Source organism: Bufo bufo, chromosome 8 (genome assembly GCF_905171765.1).
Source record: "Bufo bufo chromosome 8, aBufBuf1.1, whole genome shotgun sequence".
NCBI classification, from domain to species: Eukaryota; Metazoa; Chordata; class Amphibia; order Anura; family Bufonidae; genus Bufo; species Bufo bufo.
Genome location: NC_053396.1, coordinates 177,143,941 through 177,162,878, shown reverse-complemented (window position 1 = coordinate 177,162,878; position 18,938 = coordinate 177,143,941). Strand labels below are relative to the sequence as shown.

Genomic DNA, 18,938 nt, shown 5'->3' with positions numbered 1-18,938 from the left:
AACAACAGTTTGGTGAAGAACAATGCATTTTCCAGCACGATGGAGCATCGTGCCATAAGGCAAAAGTGATAACTAAGTGGCTCGGGGACCAAAACGTTGACATTTTGGGTCCATGGCCTGGAAACTCCCCAGATCTTAATCCCATTGAGAACTTGTGGTCAATCCTCAAGAGGCGGGTGGACAAACAAAAACCCACTAATTCTGACAAACTCCAAGAAGTGATTATGAAAGAATGGGTTGCTATCAGTCAGGAATTGGCCCAGAAGTTGATTGAGAGCATGCCCAGTCGAATTGCAGAGGTCCTGAAAAAGAAGGGCCAACACTGCAAATACTGACTCTTTGCATAAATGTCATGTAATTGTCGATAAAAGCCTTTGAAACGTATGAAGTGCGTGTAATTATATTTCACTACATCACAGAAACAACTGAAACAAAGATCTAAAAGCAGTTTAGCAGCAAACTTTGTGAAAACTAATATTTGTGTCATTCTCAAAACTTTTGGCCACGACTGTATGTCTATGCAGTGATCCTCATCATAAGTAAGCAAAGGAACCCTCCAGAAGTATAGCTCGGGCGGACGCAAAATGCGGTGTGAAAGTTGTGATGATGGGAAACCCAGGGCTGAGACCCTCACAATGGTCTGCTGGCTTCTATGCTCCCTTGGCTCTCTTGTCAGCTACCCTTGTCAAGCATTATGGGCCATAGACCATATGCTGTCCATAGGAGAGCCTACGGGAGCCAACGGGATGTAGTCCGAAGCAGACCACCATGGACCCTTCTTTCTAGCTGGAAACCCAATCACAGGTGCCGACACGTTTCTATGAAATTACAGTGACAAATTAAAGAATCCCTCGACATTGCTGTCCAGTTGGTGGCCCAAATGTAATGTTCCTCATCATATCCGACAGCCGTGCCAATTATTATTATTTTTTATGTCCTTATTCCTCCAGGTCATGGTTTATCAGCAGTAATAAGTCAGAGCAACTGGACTTGTATTTTGACTTGAAGACGTTTCGCTTCAAGGAATCTTCGGCATTAAATACTGGAGACTCGTGGTGACTAGAGTATTTAATGCCGGAGATTCCTTGTACACATCATTTTCATTAAGAAAACCAGCTGTACGACTAGCAAAATGTTATCAAGAAAAAATACAAGAACAGTTGCTCTGACTTATTACTGCTGATTAGGGATGAGCGGACTTGTGTTTCAAGTTCGGCGTACAAGGCTCGGGTTCGGATTATCTAAGAATTCCGTTTTGGATTCCGCTACCACGGACCATAAATTATGGTCCGTGGTAGCGGAATCCATAACGGAATTCTTAGATAACCCGAACCTTGTACGCCGAACTTGAAACACAAGTCCGCTCATCTCTACTGCTGATATATTGTATGGCAGTACTTATATAAAAGGGTTTTCCAGTATTTTGAAATTGATGGCCTAGGATAGGTCATCAATATCACAACGGCAAGGGTCTGACTCCTAGCACCCCCGCCAAACAGCTGTTTGAGGAGAGCTTCAGTGAGCGCCGCAGCCTCTTCCTTGGTCAGTGGTCACCTGGACAATCCCTTTAATATATAGTCAGTGCAGGCCCCAAGCTTATTTGGACTCATAGGCAATAGAGTAATAATTCCTCACAGTTTTAAAAAATATCTGCTTGCTGTCAGTGACTGAAAACATTTGCATTCAGTGGTTGAGAACCTGTGTTGATTATGGCTGGCCTGGCTCTGATACCAGACATCTCATATTAGCCAACCTAACTCCTATGATAGTCTCTGGACCTCCATTACCAGAATTAGATGCCAATCAGAGCCTGGATGAATGGAAAGGAAGCGTTGGCGTGAGATATCTATAGTCAGAAATAATAAGGACAAAATAAAAGATACAGCCATTAGTCACAGAACCTGGTTTGAACTTAAATGGTGACCACAGAGAACATCTTTCTCTGGAGGACCCAGCATGTTTCCCATTACATGGACTGCCCATTCAGTGGACACTGTGTCATGCTTTATTTCCCCTGTGGGGGTGCTGCAGTGGAATTGAACAGCTGGAGATTACAGCTAATCGCTGGTGGTTCCAGCAGAGGGACAACCTGTATTCAACTTATTTTTGGTGGGATTATCGAAGGAGAACAACCCCTATGGTGGCCACCAAGAGTTCTGTTGAGCTCTCTAGATGGATTTGGAAAGGAATTATTTCCACTATTTTTGTATTTATTCCTGTGATACTGTTGTAAAATGGACGCAGAATAATTACTCGTAAATCCTATATGATGTTGGTCACCTTGAACTTTGGCGTTTCCATGGCACGTTTCATTACAACCCATCACATCTGACCATGCATTGCACAGATTTAGGTCACCAGCCAGCACCTGCACTTCAGGGGTACTTTCCTACTTTCCAGAGGATTGATTTGTGTCACCAGCTCCAGTTACATAATTAAGGGGATTTCTGCACTTCCATCTAAACAACCTCGATATATCTTCATATGTTCTTCACTGGTAACATAGCTAGACAAGGCCAGAAAGGGGATGTACTGTGTATTGGATCTGTAAAGGTCTTTGACATTTGGGTGGTGTTGCCTATTAATTGTGTGACAGCACGTTATTGGTTTTCAGTCTTTCTTAAAGGGGTTTTCAGAGAGTACAACAATATTGATGACCTATCCTCAGGATAGGTCATCGATATCAGATCGGTGGGGGTTCGGCTGTCAGAACTCTCAGCTGTTTGAAATGGACCCTCGGACAAGCTCTTAAAGGGGTTGTCCAAGTTATATTTATTGATGACCTATCCCCAGGATAGGTCATCAATATCAGATCGGCTGGGGCCCTATACAAGTGTATAGGAGCGATCCGTACCATTGAAATGAATGGGACGGCTTGGGTGTAATTAAACCTGCTCACTGCTGCAGATGCAACGGTGAGCAGGTAAACAATGAAGAGGAGGCAGCGCTGGTACGGCGCGCGCCTTCTCTTCAAACAGCTGATCGGCGGGGGTTCCTGCTGTCGGACCCCAGCCGATCTAATATTGATGACCTATCCTGAGGATAGGTCATCAATAAATATAACTTGGACAACCCCTTTAAGCCTTCTTAAGCATACCAAGCACAGTGCTGTACATTGTATAGTGGCTGTGCTTGGTATTGCAGCCCAGGCCCATTCATTTGAATGGGACTGAGCTGCACATAGGGCAGTGGTGGCGAACCTATGGCACGGGTGCCAGAGGCGGCACTCAGAGCCCTCTCTGTGGGCACCCACACCCTGGAAACAGTCCATGGCGTACCAGTATGCCTTAGACTGTTCCTGCCCTCATCACCGCAGGGCGCTTTATGAACCGCACTGAATGTAGGCGGCTATTATAGCTAAATGATAAAGCACATGGGAGATATACTGTACTGGACTGTAGTATTCGAGTTAAATTGGCACTCTGCAATAAATAAGTGGGTCTGGGTTGCAGTTTGGGCACTCGGTCTCTAAGGGCATGTGACTGATAACAGTGATGTCACTGGCTTAGAAAGAGGCCGCAGCACTCACCGGAGCGCTGCAGCCTCTTCTTACAGCTGATCAGTGGGGGTGCCGGAAGTTAGACCCTCACCGATCAGTTATTGGTGGCCTATCCTGAGGCTAAATCATCAATATTGTACTTCCAGAAAACCCATGCACACAACCGTATGTTTTTTGCGGTCCGCAAAACACGAATCCACAAAATAAAAAAGGGTGATGTCCATGTAGCATCCGTTTTTTTTTTTGCGGATCCATTGTAACAATGCCTGTCCTTGTCCGCAAAACGGACCAGAATAGGACATGTTCTATTATTTTTTTTTGCGAAACAGACATGCGGACATACGGCACACTGAGTCATTTCATTTTTTTTCAAGCCCCATTGAAATGAATGGTTCCGTATACGGACCTGTAAAAAAACGGAACATAAGCAGGAAAAAAATACGTTCATGTGCGTGAGCCCTAAGGGCTCATGCACACAAACATATTTTCTGTCTGTGTCCATTCCAGGTTTTTTCTTGCGGACCGTATGCGAAACCGTTCATTTCATTGGGTCCGCAATAAAAACGGAAGTTACTCCGTGTGCCTTCCGTTTACGTAAGTCCGTTCCGCAAAACGATAAAACATGTCCTATTATTGTCCGCATTACAGACAAGGATAGGACTGTTCTATTAGGGGCCAGCTGTTCCGTTCCGCAAAATATGGAATCCACTCGGACGTCATCCGTATTTTTTTTGCGGATCCGTGTTTTTTTGCGGACCACAAAATACATACAGTCGTGTGCATGAGCCCTAATGGTGATCTGTGAACACTTATGGGATGACTGTTGCTAATTTCTGAAATAGAATATCCGTATGTCATGCATATGAGATAATGGAAAGTTGGGTTGAGATGTGTACACGCTGTACTGTTCAATCAACTGTCTGACTTTTCTCTGGATAGGTCATCAGTATCTGATCGCTGGTGGTCCGACATCCGGGGCCCCTGACGATTAGCTGTTTGAGAAGGCACCTGGTGCTCGCAGTAGCGTCGCAGCTTCTCCCTTCTCACCAAGCACAGCGCCGTACATTGTATAGCGGCTGTACTTCGTTTCGCAGCTCAGCCCCATTCACGTCTATGGGAAGGAGCTGCTCCTAGGCCATGTGACCGATGAACATGACGTCACATGGCCTAGGGAAAGCTGAGAGAAGGCCACACCGCTACTGCGAGCGCCGGTGCCTTCTCAAACAGCTGATTGGCGGAGGTCCCAGGTGTTAGACCCCCACCAGAGTATAGGTTATCAGTGAAAATATCTCAGAAAACCCCTTTAAATTTGGTGAAATAAAATTACACTGACCAGTTATCTTGATTTAAAGCATTGTTTCACCCATATTAGAAATATGCTTTTAAGGGATTTTACAAACCTCGAAAAGTGGGCCCCCAGGTACTTGATGTCATGGTTGGTTGGTCTTTTAATACTTTTCATGCATAGGGGTTGTACAGGATCACAAAAACATGGCTCCTTTCTTTCAGAAACAGCTCCACACATGGGTTGTGCCTGGTATTGCAGTCCAACTCCACTGACCTGAATAAACCTGAGCTGAAATACCACACACTACCTGTAAAAGTTGTAGCTCTGTTTTCTGAAGACAGTTTTGTTTTTCTAATTTTGCCCCCCCCCCTCTTTAAATCAAGTCCCTTATGTCTGAATGATGGCAGAGAGGTCAACTTAAAGGGGATGGCCCATCTTGCACTTTGGTGGCATGCCACTAGGATATACCGCCAATGTCTGATAGGTGCAGCCACCTATCCCACCCTCCGTATAAGTCCCGAAAGCAAACAAGGGCGCACTGCACAGGTGCAGCCACTCTCCATTCACTTCTATGAGAGTGCAGTAAATTAGCCGTGTTTTGGCTCTTGTGCGTTGCGCTCTCCATTCACTTCTACTGGACTCCCGGGCGTCCTCGGTCGTCTCTTTTGGGAACTCTCATAGAAGTGAATGGAGAGGATTCTGCCCATGCGCGGTGTGCTTTCCGTAACTTTCAGGGCCCTGTTCTGGAGGTGGGAGCATATTCCCAGAGGTATCGACCCGCACCTATCGGACATTAGTGGCATATCGCTAGGATATGCCACTAAAGTGTGAGATGGGCTATCCCCTCTAATGGAGAAATGCATTCCTTATGTGTTACCGAAAAAACTGGCACCCTCAAAATATCGTACCTCATCAAGGTTGCTAGGTTAGGACTAAGTAATAATCTTGGAAACATGATACCCCCTGGAAAGGTAATCCTGACTACTCCTGACTTAATGGAAAAGTAAAACCTTCGTTATGTTTCCAGGGATGACAGATGCTCTCAGACATGTGCGGCTCTGGACTAGAGTCAGAAAAAAGGGGAATTCTCATCTTTTCTAGGGAGGACACAAGTTCTTGAGAAATATCTTGTCACCAAATTGTGAATTTTGCATCGCTCTCAGTTCTCGCTAAAATAAGGGAATAGAAAGTAAAGACATTTTTTTTGTCTCATTACGAAGGGTATTCCCAGCTTAAACATTTGTAATGGGTTTACAGGATGTGCCATAGACGCCTGAAAGGTGCCACCTCTGACACCGAGAACCTTTCCCTATAGAGTTCTTTGAAGAGGTGGCCACTTGCTCAGGTCTTTTTATAACTCCTGTAGGCTTCAGTGGAGAGGGATGCATCGTAACCTTTTCATTGAATATTATCAGGAAGAACCAGTTTGCTTGCACCCATCAGCCATAACATTAAAACAGGTGAAGTGAATAACATTGCCTATCTTGTGGCAATGCCAAAGTATTGGAAGCAGGAAAAATGGGAAAGTATAAGGATCTGAGGAAGTTTGGCAAGGGCCGACTTAATCAGAGGATCTTCAGAACATCAGGACTTGTGGGATGTTCTTGGTATGTTGTGATTACTACCTACCAAAAGTGGTCCAAGGAAGGACAGCTGGTGAACTTGCAACCAGGTCATACTCTTAGCAACCCAGGTTGATATACAGTACAAGTCTTTAGGCTGGAGAGCTTTTTTGGCTATCCTTGTAGACTATGCCTGCACAAATGACCGTAAAGGAATCGCCCCACACAGCATCTATATTTTTAGGGTTCAATGTTGACTTTCCTCACCACAGTATCAGAGGTTTCCATATACCCGGACATCTAGTGTCAGACTGGGGTTCCTTGGGCCCACAAGATGGAATTACTCTCAGGGCCCAACCCTTATATCATCAATAGAGTCTAATTGCTTCACAACCTAAGACATAGACCCTAGTGGCTAGTGATTGGCTCCAAGGGCAGCTCCAAATGCAATTTTTCTCCTGGACCTTTGGGGCCTATTATGGCTTCATTGCCCGGGCCCAGTCTGGTACTCTCGTGGGCCAGTCCAAGGGGACGTCGCTTCATACTGGGTGCCCGGCTGCAGCCATCTCCGTCTGGTGCCCATCGCCGCCCTCCCTTTCAATAGTGCCGCCTTCCTCAGCCCCGCCTCCGCAATCGTCCGGTCCCTCTGCCAGATCCCGCGCGTGCGCACTAGGCATAACCTGAGGGACCGGATGATTGCGGAAGCGGGGCTGAGGTGAGGAAGGCGGCGATTTCTAGTGGGAAGGCGGCGCTGGGCACCAGACGGAGATGGCTGCAATCGGGCACCCAGTATGAAGCGACGTCCCCTTTGACGCCTTAGGTAGGTGAATGACAGGTTATAAAAACCTGTTTTATATGCTAATAGAGCCACAGGCACATTTAATAAGGTTAGTTTCGGATTCAGGGTATTAGTAGGGACCTGGCCATATGTTTAGGTTATAGGTCTCAAATCTCATGACAGAATCCCTTTAAAGGAGATGTCAATCATTGACAAGGTCAGGAGAAATGTAGCGGTGTGTGTGTCAACACCTTATCAAGGGGGATCCATTGACACATTCACAGCAGGCAAGGAGAACACCAATCTGATAAAGTATAAGGATGTCAAAAAGATGGATACATGACTACTATACTTTATATGTGTCGCAAATGGCGAGATATAAATGTATTCATACTGAGGCCTCATCCATATATCATCTACAGTGGATATAAAAAGTCTACACACCCCTGTTAAAATGTCAGGTTTCTGTGCTGTAAAAAAATGAGACAAAGATAAATCATTTCAGAACTTTTTCCACCTTTAATGTGACCTATAAACTGTACAACTCAATTGAAAAACAAACTGAAATCTTTTAGGTAGAGGGAAGAAAAAATATAAAAATAAAATTATATGGTTGCATAAGTGTAAGTTTTATTACAGCACTCAGTCTTTTTGGGTATGAGTCTATCAGCATGGCACATTTTGACTTGGCAAGATTTGCCCACTCTTCTTTGCAAAAACACTCCAAATCTGTCAGATTGCGAGGGCATCTCCTGGGCACAGCCCTCTTCAGATCACCCCACAGATTTTCAATCAGATTCAGGTCTGGGCTCTGGCTGGGCCATTCCAAAACTTTAATCTTCTTCTGGTGAAGCCATTCCTTTGTTGATTTGGGTCATTATCATGCTGAAAGATGAAGTTCCTCTTCATGTTCAGCTTTCTAGCAGAAGCCTGAAGGTTTTTGTGCCAATATTGACTGGTATTTGGAACTGTTCATATTCCCTCTAGCTTACCTAAGGCCCCAGTTGCAGCTGAAGAAAAACAGCCCCTTGGCATGATGCTGCCACCACCATGCTTCACTGTGGGGATGGGGTTCTTTTGGTGATGTGCAGTGTTGTTTTTGGGCCAAACATATCTTTTGGAATTATGGCCAAAAAGTTCAACCTTGGTTTCATCAGACCATAATACCTTTTCCCACATGCTTTTGGGAGACTTCAGATGTGTTTTTGCAAAATGTAGCCTGGCTTGGATGTTTTTCTTCGTAAGGAAAGGCTTTCGTCTTGCCACTCTACCCCATAGCCCAGACATATGAAGAATACGGGAGATTGTTGTCACATGTACCACACAGCCAGTACTTGCCAGATATTCCTGCACCTCCTTTTAATGTTGCTGTAGGCCTCTTGGTCGCCTCCCAGACCAGTTTTCTTCTCATCTTTTCATCAATTTTGGAGGGACGTCCAGTTCTTGGTAATGTCACTGTTGCCATATTTTCTCCACTTGATGATGACTGTCTTCACTGTGTTCTTTTGTACCCTTCTCCTGACTGATACCTTTTAACAATGAAATCCCTCTGATGCTTTGGGAGCTCTCTGTGGACCATGGCGACTAAGAAAATTTCAGGAAAGACCAACTAGAGCAGCTGAACTTTATTTGGGGTTAATCAGAGGCACTTTACATGATGGCAGGTGTATGCTGACTCCTATTTAACATGATTTTGAATGTAATTGCTTAATTGTGAACACAGCTACATCCCCAACCATATTATTTGAGTTTTTTGTTTTGTTTTCTTCCCTCCACCTAAAAGATTTCAGTTTGTTTTTCAATTGAGTGGTACAGTTTATAGGTCACATTAAAGGTGGAAAAAGTTCTGAAATGATTTATTTTTGTCTAATTTTTTTACATCACAGAAACCTGACATTTTAACAGGGGTGTGTAGACTTTTTATATCCACTGTAAATATCAAAGCGGTCCTATTCTGCACGGGACCACTAAGAACATGGCCCGCATCATTAAATAAAACCGGCATAGGATATAAATTCATTGAGCCCCAGTGGTTTCACTGTTTGGTTGGTGAACGTCCACTGGGCCTCCTTACGCAGGAGGAGACGTTCTGATGTGTTTTATGCCCTGAAAACTGATGCAATTTGGCATGTCCTGATGACATGAGGCCACATGCTGGGCTATAGGAGTGTCAGCTTTATTTTCGATGTGGCGTAAATGCTCGCCTCTCCGTCGTCTGAATTCTCGCTATGTTTTTCCCACGTGTTGTAGGCTGCATGTGCATGTTGCAACATATACGACTCCAAGAGTTTTACAGTTTATAAAGGATCTGATCTTGTAGCTCCTCTTATTGACACTGCTGGTGATGGTGTTCCCCTTTTTAATCGCCTTACACGCCACACACCCGCTGCACTTGAATGTCCCAGACAGCCATGTGGAAGATACTGGAGTAGAGAACGCACTATGCACTAACTTATCCCTGAGGTTGCCCCCATGTCGATAAGTAATAAGGGGATATTCCCCAACAAGATGGCCTATGTCAGGGTCTGATCTTGATATACCCCAGTGATCTTTCAAAACTGTACGTATTTCTTCATGTGCCTCATCAAAGGTACCAATGATCCTGATTTTAGAATCCTCGTTTGTGCGACTCTTGGGATGCAAGAGGTTTTCTCTATCACAGGCCGCTGCATGATGAAATGCCTGCCTCAGGGGTACATTCGGATAACCCCTCTGGCCTGTAGTTCCATTGCAGCTGTTTTGAAATCCGTCCACTCTGAGCAGTTTCGTCTGGCTCGTAGGTACTACCCTTTCGGAATACCAAGTTTTATTGGCAGCGGGTGGCTACTTTCCCACCTAAGAAGTGTGTTGGTGGCCGTGGGTTTCCTAAACATTTTAGTCTTAATCTTCCTGTCCGGACCCACACTGATAGATAGATAGATAGATAGATTTAAGAATGTTAATTTGACCTCATCTATCTCGCTGGTGAAAAACAAGCCTAAATTATTTGCATTGAGAGACGACACAAAGTTCATCAAATAAAGCAGATTTATTGGATAATGGAAAGTGATGCTTTTCCAATATACCATGTTTTCCGTGTTACAAGACGCAACTAGGTTTTAGAGGAGGAAAATAAGAAAAAATATTTTCAATCAAACCTCAGAACAGACTCCCAATCTTCATCAGGCCCCAAATTAGACCCTCAATCTTCATCAGATTCCCAGATCAGACCCCCACGTCAGACCTCAAATTAGACCCCCACATCGGACCCCCATATCAGATCAGACCCCCATGTCAGACCTCAAATCAGACCCCCACTTCAGACCTCAGATCAGACCCCCATGTCAGACCTCAAATCAGCTCCCCCATCAGATCTCCCCCCCCCCCATGTCTTGCTCTGATCATACCACAACATCAGACCTTGCATCAGATCCTTATGTCAGACCTCAGATCAGACCCTCAAGTCAGACCCCCACATCAGACCCCCATATCAGATCAGACCCCCATGTCAGACCTCAAATCAGACCTCAGATCAGACCCCCATGTCAGACCTCAAATCAGACCTCAGATCAGACCCCCATGTCAGACCTCAAATCATCTCCCCCATCAGATCACCCCCCCCCATGTCAGACTCTGATCAGACCACAACATCAGACCTCACATCAGATCCCTATGTCAGACCTCAGACCAGACCGCCACCAGAGATAAAATACATTAACTCACCTCTCCTGCTCCACCGCCACTCTGTAAATCCGAGGTTCTCTCCTGCACTCACTGCTCCTTGCCCTTATGCATGCACTACTTCTTGACACTGTACGCAGTCAGGATAGTGCAGTGCCCAGAGGAAGACCAGGGAGCAGTGAGTACAGTGATACAGTCACTGCTCTACGGGCATCCTGCATACTAATCAGCACTTCCATAATGAAGTGCCCACTAGTATTCGGGAGAGTGTGTCTTATAAAGCGGAAAATACAGTACTTTCTGTAGCATTTTATTACAGTTTTTATTATTTGCCCTCTGATAACTGCACATCATAATGTCAGGACGGGGGCCACCATTACTGTTGGATGGCGGTAGGTGCACTCCCATCTGTGTCCATCCATCAGAGACTTGTCCCCTTCTTTGATTATGTTGTTTAGGGCATAACATGGGCATTATGAGTTATAAGGTGTTGAATGCAGGCAAGCAACATGGGACAAAATGGCATTCCCCAGCCAGGTGATGTGACCCCTAAGCTTATATCATGACCTATGTTATAGCATTGGGTGCATTTGTTTTTCTCCCCTTTTATAGAAGAAGTCATGGATTACATTAATGCTGATTCTGGACCCACATGGGCACGTGAACCCAGCATCCTCAGCACAGTCACTGTTGCCCCATGGACATCCCCAGTGGAACCTGCCACCCAAAACTGGGCCGCATGCCAGGGCGCTCCAGCACCAAAATTAATTATTACAGAACAGCCGAAACAGCGAGGGATGCGGTTCCGGTACAAGTGTGAGGGGAGGTCAGCGGGCAGTATCCTGGGAGAAAGCAGCACGGAACACAGCAAGACGCTTCCGGCCATTGCGGTAAGGATATTTGTTCCTGGGTCTTATTTGACTTTATTTGCTGACATTTCTTGTAGATTGTGCAAACTGTTCATGGACATCCACACGGGCTGGAAAAAAGGTCACGGAGTATTTACTACAAAATCTGCATTCCCTACTGATCTTGTCATGGTAAAAATCAATAGACTTAAAATCCACAGGTCAATTTTCTTGCAGAATTTTTTTTTTTCCCCCCGAGGCATGTGGATAAGATTTTTTTAACATCTCATCTACTTTGCCGCAGATGCGTTTGGTTGCAAATTTGAATATTTCAAAATTGCATCTCAGCAAATTATTATAGCTGTGTGCTCCCAGGCCGTGAGTGACTGCCTCTCCATTGAAATGAATGGAAACCCTACAGGGTGACTACTTGGGCTACGTTCACACTCTCGGCAAAGTTAATCGAACAGGCTGTTCCAGCAGAAAACAGCCTACCGGGGTTCTCCGCAGCTGGCATAGCCAGATAGTGCCGCGTGCTCCCTGGGTCTCATTGACTATAATGGGATCTGGCGACTACCCAGAATAAATGCCGGGACTCGGCTGCACAAATACTGCTGCGTGCAGCGATTTTTGTCCAGCAGAATCCCAGCATTCTTACCAGGAAGGGTCCAGATCCACGCCAGATCCTCCTATAGTCAATGGGATCTGGTGTGCGCGCGGCACTGTCCGGCTATGCCGGATCCGGAGTACCTTAGCAGGCTGTTCTCCGCGAGTGTGAAAGCGGCTAGAGGGCAGCGCAGGGATCTCTGCACACTATGAGACCACACTAATGGCTGGTTATAGCGGCTGGCATTCAGCAAGTTACTGAAAGAAGAGCAGCTCAGGAGCACAAACTGCTGCTTTAAAAAGTGAAACACTATGCAAACTAAGAGGAACATTCACGCGTGCATGTAGATTTTGTGGCAGATCTTCTTAAATTAGGGTTACATGACCCCATGGTCCTTGGCTCAGCGCTTGTGCAGAGTGATGACATGTACATGTGCTGAAGAGCCATGTTTGGAGGATAGTGGCAAGTGAGGGCAGCAGCAGCAGCTGGAGAATCGCAGGCCTATAGCATGAAGGGTAACCTGTGATTTTGTTTGGTAATCCCCTAAATAGGATGTCGTCCTAGCCAATGTAAATGCATCAACGATGGCAGCACTCCCAGTCCCCATGCCCTGCATTCATCCTCTGCGGTGGTTGCCAGCTGCTGCTCACTTGGCAATATGCCCCAGCCTGGCAGTTTTATGGCGCAGGATGTTGTTGTAATGGAGGTGGCTGTGATGTGCAGTCTAGGCTCCTATTTGATAAGTACACAGGTGTGCCGTGTCTTGTGTGCATTGCTGGAATATTAATTGTATTTATGGCTTTACCTCCCATGGAAAGTACCTGAGGTTCCCGATCCTCCCGGCCTTGTCTTACCGGTTACCTGTCTTGTCTCTTCTAGCTAATCAACTGCGAGGGAATTAATAATGTTGAAGTCAGCGTCTGCCTCCTTTGGAAAGACCCTCCGTATCGTATCCACCCACACTGCCTGGTGGGTAAGGATTGCCATGATGGGATCTGTGAGATTACGCTGCATCCTGATGAAGGACAAATCCATCATAGGTGAGCGAACACGCAGGCGGGTTCGTGAAATAATGCTCTGGCGGCAGAGTGATGCTTATGTTTAAGGGGGTGGACTCCCTCACTAAGGCCCCATTCACACGATCGTATAGGCCGCCGTGCCCGCGTTGCGGACCGCAAACAGTGGGTCTGCAAAATACGGGTTTCGGCTGTGTGAACTTTACATTGTAAGTATTTGAACGGATCGACTTCGGATCCTTGATCCGAAGGTCAATTCGCTCAAGCCTAGCTATAACATCAAAAGTTTGGTGAAAGTCCCACTGACTTGAATGGGTCCACGATCCGCAACCTACGCCAAAATATAGGACATGTCCCATCTCTTGCGGAGTGAAGAGGGAGTAGATAAGCTGCAATATCACCTATTGTGTTATATTATACCTTTCTTTCTTTCTTTCTCTTTCTTTCATCTCTCTAGTCATTGTAATCCTGCCTGTAATGATAAGCAGATAACTGCAGTAAAGTGATATGTACAGAGCAAGAAGTGGCGCCTATTATTATTCTTAGTAGCCAATGTGAAAACTGCAGGATTTTTATTTTATTTTTTTACTATAAATATTGACATGGACAATTAAAAAGTAACCCAGCAAAAATTCTTAAAAAATCTGTTTGACATAAAAACATGATTTAAACAATAGGTCATTTTCTGATGACACATTCCCTTTAACCCTACGGTACTTTGTGTACACTTTCTGCGTTGTGTTTGGAGCCAAGTCATATTTTTTTCTAAATCTTTCTTCCTCCAGCTTTAGCAATCTGGGCATCCAGTGTGTTCGGAAGAGGGAAATTGAGACATCTGTCAAGGCCAGACTAAATTTGGGCATAGATCCATACAGTGGTGAGTCCCAGTGTGTGATCTTCCATTTTTATAGAGCCTCGGCTGCCATTGTTCTACGAGGACGCGGCCTGGCTAGTAATCCCGCGCGTTGCTGTGTGATGTACACTGTACGCATGGATCCAAACCACCCGTCTCCATCTTCTCAATGTCTAGCCGCTGATCTATATCTATAATTGATTGCTAGTGAACATCATGGCTTCCATATACACTTACTGTCCTCCCCTCCATAGCTGGCATGTGGCGGCACCATGAAGAGGTGGATCTGAATGTGGTCAGGCTCTGCTTCCAAGCCTGGTATACCACGGGGGACGGGCAGCGTATACCTATCGACCCTGTGCTGTCAGAGCCGGTGTATGATAAAAGTAAGCATCCCGCTAAGTCATCGGCCGCCCCATTGTCGTCTTGTATCAGCGCTAAACTGTTCCATCCGTCTTCACCCCCCCCCCAGAATCCACCAACACGTCGGAACTGAAGATCTGCCGGATGAATAAAGATCACGGCCGTTGTGACGGTGGAGAGGAGATTTATATCCTGTGTGACAAGGTGCAGAAAGGTGAGACATCGGCACACAGGATCCTGGGAGATCCATTTGTTGTCGGGGTCTATAGCTCTGCTTCATGACAATGAATGTACAGGTCCGGAGTAAATCGGGTTGGTGACCCTCTGTTATGTTAGATATACGTGTAATGAGGCTGTGATCTCAGGATTTGTCCCTATGACACTGGCTGACCTGTTACATGTGCGCTTGGCAGCTGAAGACATCTGTGTTGGTCCCATGTCCTATGTGCCCGCATTACTGAGAAAGATGATGTTTTATTATATGCAAATGAACCTCTAGGAGCAACGGGGGCGTTGTCGTTACACCTAGAGGTTCAGCTGTCACTGCAATGCCGTGCCCTCTCTACTTTGACAGGACCAGGCAGGGAAAACATCATCACACCTGGCCCTGTCAATCAAAGTGCAGAGGACGCAGCAGTTGCAGAGAGAGCTGAGCCTCTAGGTGTAACGACAACGCCCCCGTTGCTCCTAGAGGCTCATTTGCATATATTAAAACATCATTTTTCTCAGCAATGCGGGCACATATGAACATGGGACCAACACAGATGTCTTCAGCTGCCAAGCGCACATGTAACGGGTCAACCAGTTTCATAGGTACAAAACTGCTGACAGATGCCCTTTAATTTACACAAATGGCTCAGACCTCTTTGTGATTCCTCCAAATGGAAATCTTAGGCCTCTTTCACACTTGCGTTGTTGGGATCCGGCATGCACTTCCGTTGCCGGAGGTGCCTGCCGGATCCGTAACAACGCAAGTGTACTGAAAGCATTTGAAGACGGAACCGTCTTCCAAATGCTTTCAGTGTTACTATGGCACCCAGGACGCTATTAAAGTCCTGGCTGCCATAGTAGGAGCGGAGAGCGGGGGAGCGGTATACTTACAGTCCGTGCGGCTCCCCGGGCGCTCCAGAATGACGTCAGAGCGCCCCATGCGCATGGATGACGTGATCCATGTGATCACGTGATCCATGCGCTTGGGGCGCCCTGACGTCACTCTGGAGCGCCCGGGGACCCGCACGGACGGTAAGTACACTGCTCCCCACTACACTTTACCATGGCTGCCAGGACTTTAGCGTCCCGGCAGCCATGGTAACTATTCAGAAAAAGCTAAATGTCGGATGCGGCAATGCGCCGAAACGACGTTTAGCTTAAGGCCGGATCCGGATCAATGCCTTTCAATGGGCATTGATCCCGGATCCGGCCTTGCGGCAAGTCTTCAGGATTTTTGGCCGGAGCAAAAAGCGCAGCATGCTGCGGTATTTTCTCCGGCCAAAAAACGTTCCGTACCGGAACTGAAGACATCCTGATGCATCCTGAACGGATTACTCTCCATTCAGAATGCATTAGGATAATCCTGATCAGTATTCTTCCGGCATAGAGCCCCGACGACGGAACTCTATGCCGGAAGACAATAACGCAAGTGTGAAAGAGCCCTAAAGCAGATGTTGGGGAAAAAGATCAGGCATGTTGAAATGTAACATGTCCTTTGTTCTCAAGGGTGATAAGACCCCTTCAGAGCAGTCTGGTAGCAGCTTCTCTCTAGGCTCTTGGCCTAGAACTGAGCATGTATGTGTGTGGGGATGTCGGGAGGGATAGCTGTCAGCCAACAGGTGTGTGGCCACCTTGAAGAGGAACTGTCACCTCTCCTGACATGTCTGTTTTAGTTTAGTTTGCATTCCCCATGTAATAACAATTCTTACGGCTCTATGATGTGCTATTCCTTTATTATTCCTGCTAGTAGTTATAAATCAATTGCCAGCAACGTGCAGTGAAGGTCCAGATGGGTGTTACCAGTTGGGGTGGATGTCCCTGCACCGTATGACACCGGCAGCTCTGATTGGATAATGTCAGACTGTGTAGGGACACACCCCCAACTTCTAACACCCATCTGGACCTTCATTGCAAACTGATAACAATTCATGCATAACTTCTAGCAGGAATAATACAGGAATGGCATATCATAGAGTCATAAGAATACATACTCCTAATTACATGGGGAATGCAAGTTGTTACTAGAACACACATGGCAGGAGAGGTGACAGGTCCTCTTTAACAAAATATTCTAAGCAAAGGGGCCATTCCAATTAATATATGTTTTCTTGTCCTTAGGCAATGTTCAACTTCAGGGGCATTTTTTTAAATTTATGATTCCATTTGACTCATTTTGGGCTAAAAAAATTTTTTTTCTTTATTAAAAATGTTTGGCTGTTTATGAGCTACAAGGGTTAAAAATCAGTTTGCAAGCTGTCACTTTTTTTTATTTTTTTATCCCATCATCTGATGGCTCATGTGTAGCTCTTATCTCTGATCTCCTGACTACATAAAACGTGTATTTAAGTCATATCATAATGAGCAATTATGAGGTCAGGAGAACAGAGATAAGGGCTACACATGATCCGGAGGAGGCCTCACTTGGATAACCGCGTGTAGTGGGTTACTGCAGGAGGAGGTCACATGGAGCAGGTAGGTACTCCATCAGATGGATGCAGACATCCGAGGTGTCCAGACGGCCAGGTACTAGAGTAGCCTCTGTAAGAAACTAACCCTAGTGCCTCCCTACTTGACCTATCCTGGCCCTGGTGACCTAACACGGGGTCCGTGCCCCGCAAGGGGTGGCCCCGTCTGGAACCTGGCCCTGATACGGAGACCCTAGGTAACCCTGTCAAAGGGTGGCTAGGGGCGTGATGCTAGGTATCAAGGCCGGAAGAAATTCTGAGTTAAAACAGGTCTCAAGGACCCTAAATAAAGTAAACACACGAGATGTGTGTATGATATGTCAGCGTGTCCCGACGCGTTTCTTAGTATAACATATCTTCAGTGCATTTAAATTTAAACCAGAGGCCCCAAAAGTCATCAGGGGACACGGGGCTTAAGGCTCCTGTCAGTCTATATAATGCCACTGTAATAAGTAACCCAGTGAAGCAAACATATGGGGGTATTTATTCAAAGGAAGTAACTCCACATAGAAAGAGACTCTTGACAGTGTGAGGCATGTAAATGGTATACCTGAAAAAAGAAGAACATAGACAAAAAGACAATACAATTGAATAACTAAGTCTAAGTACCCATGCTGCCTACAGAGTGGTAGATGTGAGTAAGTACTCACATAACTGCTGGAGTGGTGTCGGCCAATGTCCAGAGTTGGCGGCATGGAGATTCGCCACGTCCGTCCTAAGTTGCACGCCTAGCTAGTATGCATTGGCGCGCTGTATTTCAGTAGAGAAGAGGGGAAAGATGCCGGTCAGTGCGCCTGCGCCGAGTATGACGTCGTCCCACGTGACCGGACCATGTCACATGATCGGGCCAAACGGGGGAGCGGCGTTCCCACAGGGCGCATGCGTCAAAAGACACGGCGAGATCGGGTTAAGCCTGGGGGGAGGCACTCATTGTGACGCAACTGCGTCGGCACACCTACCAGGCCGCCCGATGGGCGCAGCTAAGAGGGGGGGGAGTGAACTTAGGTCCCTCATACCGCCCCAAAAGCAAGGCGCCGATTGTAGCATAACCTACAGATAAGGGGGGTGGAGCTGAACAAGGACAGTAAGTTTATGACCTAGTGGCTACTACACCGATCGTCCCCCAAAGGGGAGATACTCACCCCTTAATTATGTGACAAAGTGGGACATTTTGGTGGGCTAACGTCCTAACTGACCTGGAAAAAAGAAGAAATGGGCTGCCAAACAAGAGGACATAATATCGCAAGCAGATAGGACAACATGAATGGAACAGTGCACAGGATTGGCATGCCTGACAGATGCCACGTATAGTAGAGGAAAATCATATATAGCAGCCAAAGTTAAGCTGTTCGTTAAGGCCATGGGGGTGGGATGTATTGAGTTTAAAGATCCACCAGCATTCGCGCTGTAGGATCCGTCTATCCCAATCACCCCCACGAGATGGCTTATTCACTCGTTCAATTCCCATAAACTTTATGGCAGAGGTCCGGCCACCGTGTAGAGAAAGGACATGTCGGGCTACCGGCGTGTCCCTTCCTCTACGGATATCTCCCAAGTGCTCGCCCATCCTTTTGCGCAGTTCCCTCCGGGTCTTACCCACATAACGTTGGCCACACTCACAGCTGAGTAGGTATATAACTCCTACGCTGCGACAGTTGATGAACTGTTTGATCGTGTGGGCAATATCCGGAGGGTTCGCCGCAAAGGATTTGCCCTTGACCAACCATTCACAGAAACTACAGTGGCCGCACTTGTAGCAGCCCGTGGTGTTTTTGTCCAGCCATGTCCC

General features: G+C 46.3%; 1 protein-coding gene across 3 annotated transcripts in view; it reads left to right on the top strand.

The window, feature by feature from the left end:
* RELB (RELB proto-oncogene, NF-kB subunit) overlaps positions 1-18,938 on the top strand; it is a 40,613-nt gene that overhangs the window by 9,643 nt on the left and 12,032 nt on the right. For all 3 annotated transcript variants that reach the window (XM_040442409.1, XM_040442410.1, XM_040442411.1), the window contains 5 exons: positions 11,400-11,677; positions 13,122-13,282; positions 14,044-14,135; positions 14,366-14,497; positions 14,584-14,688. In XM_040442409.1, coding sequence (XP_040298343.1) covers positions 11,400-11,677; positions 13,122-13,282; positions 14,044-14,135; positions 14,366-14,497; positions 14,584-14,688 — 768 coding nt within the window. The remainder of the gene's footprint in view (positions 1-11,399; positions 11,678-13,121; positions 13,283-14,043; positions 14,136-14,365; positions 14,498-14,583; positions 14,689-18,938) is intronic.